Source organism: Pyxicephalus adspersus, chromosome 2 (genome assembly GCF_032062135.1).
Source record: "Pyxicephalus adspersus chromosome 2, UCB_Pads_2.0, whole genome shotgun sequence".
NCBI classification, from domain to species: domain Eukaryota; kingdom Metazoa; phylum Chordata; class Amphibia; order Anura; family Pyxicephalidae; genus Pyxicephalus; species Pyxicephalus adspersus.
In genome coordinates, this window is record NC_092859.1 from 81,504,269 (window position 1) to 81,511,443 (window position 7,175).

General features: G+C 37.0%; 1 protein-coding gene across 1 annotated transcript in view; it reads left to right on the top strand.

Moving 5' to 3' along the window:
• LRRIQ1 (leucine rich repeats and IQ motif containing 1) overlaps positions 1-7,175 on the top strand; it is a 92,671-nt gene that overhangs the window by 39,728 nt on the left and 45,768 nt on the right. The window contains exons 14-16 of the mRNA XM_072399016.1: positions 447-614; positions 2,701-3,108; positions 4,632-4,836. Of these exons, the coding sequence (XP_072255117.1) occupies positions 447-614; positions 2,701-3,108; positions 4,632-4,836 (781 nt within the window). The remainder of the gene's footprint in view (positions 1-446; positions 615-2,700; positions 3,109-4,631; positions 4,837-7,175) is intronic.

Consider the following 7,175-nt stretch of genomic DNA (forward strand, 5'->3'; position numbering starts at 1 on the left):
GGCGTACGATTTCGGATCACGAATACGAATGCGCGAGCGATCATCCGATTCTGCTTGATGAATCAGGGGCACAGTGTCTTGCCATGGTGAACCTCATCAGCTGGAATAAACGTGAAAGAGAATTTGAAATTTCAATTTACCACAATTGTGGACACTGGATACAATGACACAAAAGAATGATGTCCTCTACATGACAGAAAGTGAAGGGGAATACCTTCAATGGGATGGAAAACAAGCCGTACTAAAAGTTTTTTTTTACCTTTCTCTATTCTGCTTAAAAGGAAAATAACATTTTTTGGCTGTAATTATATTTCAATCACCCAATAGCTGTTTGTACCAGTTCATCTCCAAATTATTTCTGCATCAGTTGCAAGCTACTGTTTTGTTATTTTTGGTATATTTGCATAATTATCTAATTTTTTTTTTCACTACTTTTTTTTTCATAGATGCACTTTATTAAAAGGGTTGCCTACACTAAAATTTCTTAATGATGAAGAAATACACCTTAAGGATTACATAACGTTGAAACCTTCTTTGGGAAGTTTCCTGGCTCTCTGCCAAACACAGATTCTCAGTATGAGTAAAATTTGGAAAAAACTAAATAGGGAAGAAAGGTAAGTAGTATGAATTATCTGTAAGTAGCATGAATATTACACAAATGAAGAAAGGAATCAGTTCTGTGTGTGTTGTGTTTTGTGAACATTAAAACATAACTCCAGCTAATTTGCTTTGATTTTTGTTTCTGTATAGACAGAAAAAGAGGTCTTTAAAGTTCTTGAGAGTTCCTTCATTTGTCTGTGACCCAACTGGGGAAATTGCTTACTTGCCAACATGACTCTTTGTTTACATTAAGCGTTTTCCTGATGGTGCTTGCAGACGTTACACTAGTTGTGAACAAACAGCTGATACAGGGTCATTGGAATTAAGTTAGTATGCATCTGTCAATGGGAAAGTGGGTAAGTTTAGGTGAAGGGGTCAAATAGTGTAAATGCACCTAGTGTAGTTAAGTTTTAAGATTATTCAGCATGTGTGCAAATTACATAAAAACCTCAATCTTATAGGGACAGTTTTGGAAGAAGAAATTCCTCCGATCATGGGTGTTGGAGGTGTAATAAATTACTATTACGCAGCAAAATATAACACAAATATAGCTTGTTATGTGAAATCTAATTGGATCACTTCACTGAGATGTACATTATTACTACTGTGTGCACAGCTTTATTGAACAAACCTGCATGTACCAAGCCAATTCCCTGGGATGGAGAAAGTAAGCTGGACCTCAGATTTTGTAGTTTCTGCTAGTCATTAGAGAGGTGTAACTGGTTGTAGTAAAACATCAAATAGTATAAATGTAGTTTGTGTACAAGTAGTAGTTAAGTTTTAAGATTATTCAGCATGTGTGCAAATTACATAAAAACCTCATTCTTAATGGCATTGGGGTGTTAATGGAAAAATCACATTAGAAAGTATGCTGGACCTCAGATTTTGTAGTTTCTGCTAGTCATTGGAGAGAGGTGTAACTGGTTGTAGTAAAAGATCAGTTTCTTGCCTGTGACAGAGGAAATAAGCTGCATCATAACATAACACAGTAATCTTAAGTCTCCAGCAAAGGGAAATGAATGACAAGGCCACTAACCTTTCCATAAGCTTTTCCATGAGCACTACAGCCTTGTCACCATTTTTCAGGAAGTGATGCAGAAGTAGTTCTCACTATGCAATGCCACATTTGTAGGGATTTCACAGTCATACACAGTTTTTTTTAATTTAATGCTACATTCAAAAACATAATACTGTAAAAATGATTGAGTTTCATGATAGGTTCATTAGTTTTTGGATGTCTCCACGATAATGTGTTCATTGCTGAAAAAAATTATTTGACACGCTGAAAACCATTTTTATCTGGTTATAGGTTGATCCTAGTACAAAGGATACATTAGTTTACTCATTGCACTGTGCCATTACTTGTATATATTAAAAAGTTTTTCTAATCCAGTTTAACAGTATACTTTATACACTTTAAAAATGTGGTCAGAGCATGATTGTTGGAACAGTTTTTTTCACTCTACAAAGGGGCATCAGCTGTGTTAAATGTAACTTTCTGATCATCATATTAGTATATTTATCTTTCTTCTGTGTATTGTGGCAAACAAAATAATATTCTATTCATCCAAAGCTGAGGCTCTGAATACTTTTCAGTTATGGCACTGAATCCTACATTTGTCCACACTCCTGCCACTTCCTATGTATTTTCCTGAACCATGGCTTCTTCTCCTCTCTGTAGCCTCAGGCATCATTTACCATGAAGATTCACATAACCACAGAGGACCACTGGTCAGTTTATGTTAGTATGGCTATATTTTGATTTAGTGGGAGATGTAAACATTTTATAAAACTGAGTATGACATGTAGAAGGAATTCACAGAATTCGAGAGAAGAAACCATGGAGCTTAATTCCAAGAGTAAAGGGAAAAGCATTGCTGTTCAAAACGGAGCTTTCAGTTGGATTATCTTTTTTCCTAGGCCTTGGCCTCTGCAGTTCTTATGCAATGGGCGATTAGATTAATATTCAGTTTTGTAAGAAAAGATTTTAACTGGAATAGATCCGTGTGCAGAAACACTAAGGAGACTTTACATCTGAATTTAAAATCAAACATAAAAGTATGACTGACTTTTACATGTATTTGTGTTTTGTTTTTTTAGCCCATATTCTTCCCTGGAAAGCCTAGATCTTTACTGTGACACTTTAAAGGAACTGATTAAACTCAGCAGTGAGCATAGATATGCACATGAGTATGGTGACATGGAAATTTCTGAGAGACATGATCCAGAAATACCACAACCTGTCTTTGTAAGCAGACAGCAAATTAATCCTGTTATCAGTAGTTCAAATGAAGATAAAGGTGATCACACAAAGCATGGCACTCTAAAGCAGCCTCACCTGCTGTCACAAGACTGCCTTGAAAATGCTGAGAAAAATGTTGAGGACACAAGAACTACAGTTCCATCTCTGCCATTCGAGAATTCCATCTATCACTCAGAAAATGCAGTATATGCTAATGACTTGGAAAAAAACTTAAAAATGTATCACCCTACAGAATGCAGAGAAAAGTAAGTTTTTTATTTCTTACATAAATTTTTACACTATAGCAATCACTGCAATTTTACTATTTTAAATTCATTTAAATCATTTCATTCAAAAACTACTTAAGCTACGTACACACGGCAGATTTTTATCGCCCGATAATCGGCATCGGCCAATTATCGGGCGAAAATCTTCCGTGTGTACAGTCGGTGTCATCCATCGTCCGGACGACCAACCTGCCGGATCCACGGACGATGGACGACAGCCGATCCTAATGAAAGGGAAGGGGAGAGCGCGCAGCAGGGTGCCGCTCCGTCGCTCTCCCCCCTCCCCTCTCCATAGAGCATGAACGGTGCTGTATGTACAGCATCGTTCATGCATCTTGCAGCCCCTTGTCGTTGGAAAGGATCGTGAAAGATCCTTTCCAATGACAAAAATTGCAAGTGTGTACGCAGCTTTAGTTTTACTGAAATAGATTTCCATTCCATCTGATTACAATGGTAAGTCCTTTCTGTGGTGGAATTTTCAGCAGTTATTATAGCACTTCAGTCTTTAATAAGGCTTTCACTATAAACAGCAGACTCTCTTCTATAAATACATAATAATAGTTGTAATGTGATGCTTTGTGAAGGTTTCAGATATTTTAAAGAATTATTTAAATGCTCAAATGTTATTAATGTCTGTGAACCCGTGAATAAGTAATTTTGTACAAATAATACAAAATGGTGTGAAGCCTGTTGAATTCAGAATATTTTAAAAGTGATTCTGCATTGCAGTACTGAGAATTTGAATTGAAATGTGTTCTTTAAAACCAGGTTTGCAGTGTGATAGCATACCTGTTTTATTGGATTTTAAGGCAATATTTCTGCCCAGAAATGTAAAACAAAAATTAGAATGACAGCACTTATTTAAATGAGCCTAATTTATTAAAGCTCTCCAAGGCTGGAGAGGATACACTTTCATTTGTTGACCTGGGTGATCCAGTAAACCTGGAATGGCTTTCTTAAAAGCAATTTGCCATTTGTTATCAAATGTTTTAAATCCTAGACCAGATCCATTCCAGGTTTGCATGGATCACCCAGGTTCACTAATGAAAATGTACCTTCTCCAGCCTTGGTGAGCTGTAATACATCAGGCCTTATATCTCTAAGTATACCTATTTTTGCATAAGTGGCAGAGACCATCACTGCACAGAACAGTGTAGCTCCTCCCAGTCCTGTCTTGTCTCACATCCCATTTGTTGACAGCTGACAACAAGTAGCATGTAGCTGATAAACGAACAGGAAAGAGGAAGCATTGGGTGGGCAGAGAATCTCCCTATTACATGTCCAGTACTTGGCAAATAGTTACAAAAATCAATTTTTACACATAAGATCCTGTGAGTAACAAAGATTTGCAAGTGTAACTTATTTGAGAATGTTTACACTGTTATACCTTAGTTCTGCTTGAAAATAACAACTTGATTGTGATTAGAATAACACACTAATTTGTTCGATTACTATTTAGGTTTTTAAACTGCTGTTTGCTTGTCTTATTTTTCTATATCCAGCCAAGCTGCCATTCTTATTCAGTCCTTATGGAGAGGCTATGTGGTAAGAAGAGATATTTGTCACTACACCAAGCTTCATGAGGCTGCCTCCATAATACAATCTGCATGGCGCCAGTACTGCAGGAGACCAAGATCCTGCAAAAAGAAGCACTGTACAAAGCTAAAAGTATCAGATATCAAACATCAGGCTGCCACTATTATACAGGTATGTCAGCATATAGTACTTCCAATGCATGCAGTATGGTAGAACTGAGGTACAGCAGTAGCATGTGGAAATGCTTTGAGGGATCCCTTTAAGTCTGGTCAATACAATAAAGAGGGTTAAGCATTTTAGAATATTAGAAGATTGTGACCTGAGCTGGATTTGTACCTTCTACTTCTATAGCTAACTGTGAAGACAACCCTTTTATGTAAAGTAAAAATTAAAGTAAAAAAAAAAACAGGTGCAGCACCGCCCCCCAATTCTCGATCGCCTAGGTGATCGAGAATGAATGGGAGCGCAAGGCCTCCTGTGATACCTACGTCACACATCCCGGGAGGCTCTTGGGTGCTCCTTCTGCACCCAAGAAGTAGCCTTTTCATGCAAAGAGAAGAGTTTGCCGATCTTACGCATGCGCAGTGAGCTCGTCAAGTTTTTTTGTTGCATCCTACGTCACCCGATCCCGCGCCTGGGTCAGAAGAGGTAGAAAGAAGAACCAGGAAAAGGAGGAGAAGATGGCAGCGCCCAGAGTGCAGGTTTGGAGACAGATGCCAGGACAACGCGGGACCCGTTGCAAGACATTTCTGGATGGATCAGACTGACCTGCGGGATTAAAGGTAAGTGTTCAGTGTAGTTCCTCTTTAAGCTTGTTTTTGTAAATCGGAACTTCAGAGCAGTTTTTTTTTGTGCTTTCACCTAGTAAAGCTATAGAAATCTGAAATCAAAAGTTTATTTTCTGATTCCTCTTACCTCTTCTACATCTTGACCTATTATGGATCTTGACTTGTAAGGAAATAGATCTTGGTCTTCAACAAATGATTCATTTTACAACCCTGTACACCCAGTAGCTCTTATGGAAAACAGTGCCACATTAAAGGGGTGCAATATCCTTAATATGTGTTGTACTGCTATTTCACAAATAAATTACTACATTCTATTTCTACTTTTACACCTTCTGGATTCTTGTGGTTTGAATACTCCAATCTACTTGCCTTCATGCACAGTGGTACAACATTAACACTAGTGCCTCTTAAAACTGCCTCAGCATTAGGACCACAAATGTTTAAATTATAGAGCGCTGCACCTTAATTACAATTTATCTACTGCCTTTTTCCATATGGAAACCTATGACCAGTGAATCTTATCAACAATTGACACATCATGCGCATTTTGGTATTAGTGTTTTAGTATTACTTTGTGACTTTGTCAGTATTACTTTGTGACTACGAGTTCCTATTACTTCATATAACGACAAATTAGCTTAGAAAGAGCTAAACAGTAAACTTAATTTCTGCTCTAGAACCAATGCTTATTCTGCTTGTTAATCCATGTAGTTTATGTACATTTCATCAGTGGTTTAAAAAATATATATACTTTTTTACTGGAATGTATTATGTTTAACCTTTCTGGGCATGTAGTCCAGATTTTGGTTTTATTTCCCACCAACTGTCTATTTTTCATATAAAGAGTTGAAAGTATGTTGATTTATCAAAAAGGGAGAGGATTTCTGTGCTAGTATATATGCCATTTTAGAAGGTTTATTTGGATTTGGACATTCCCACATAACTCATTTAGTCTGGTAAAAATGTTCTTTTCCCAAATATTCTACATACTCTATTGCTGCAAATACTGGGGAACCTAAAAGGAACTCCAAATAATAGATAAATATACATTTCACATTTTTTGCCATCTAAAGTATTTGTAAATCTACTTCTTAAATTCTTGTAATGCACATAATTCTTACACACTACATGGGCAAAAGTTTTCTTTATTATTTTAGGATTCAGCTTTACAGCTTCCCGAGTCACCCGCTGATTGAACGAAGATGCTAATAATAATTTATTGACCAATTAATAGGTTGCAGATAAGTGGTGAAATAATCCTCTCCCTGTGGTGGGGTGTATAAATAACAAGAATAGTTAAAGCTGATTAAACCTTGGGATGCCCACCTGTCCTCTATTCTGTTGTGGGCACCACCATCTTCTCAGAGCATGTATTATTATAGCATTTAGCTGCTAACCCAGACATCTGCTTTATTTAAATAGAAAAAATTATTAGATAACAAAGTCAAACTTCAGGAAAATTTAAAACATGGTGCCCTAACACATCTGATGAATGCAGGGGGCCATATCACTTTGCACCATGCTTTGCACTCACAATGATACAGAGAGCATGAATAGTTCTCTCTACATTATTGAAGATCACTCAGAGTTTGAGCATCACAGGATTAAACAGAATACATCTGGAAAAAGGAAGTATATTAATAAAAGGAAAAAAATGCATAAAATATGGTCTGGGGAGATCCGGTGGAGAGGGTGGTCCACTAGGAAGCAAAGCAAGGAGCC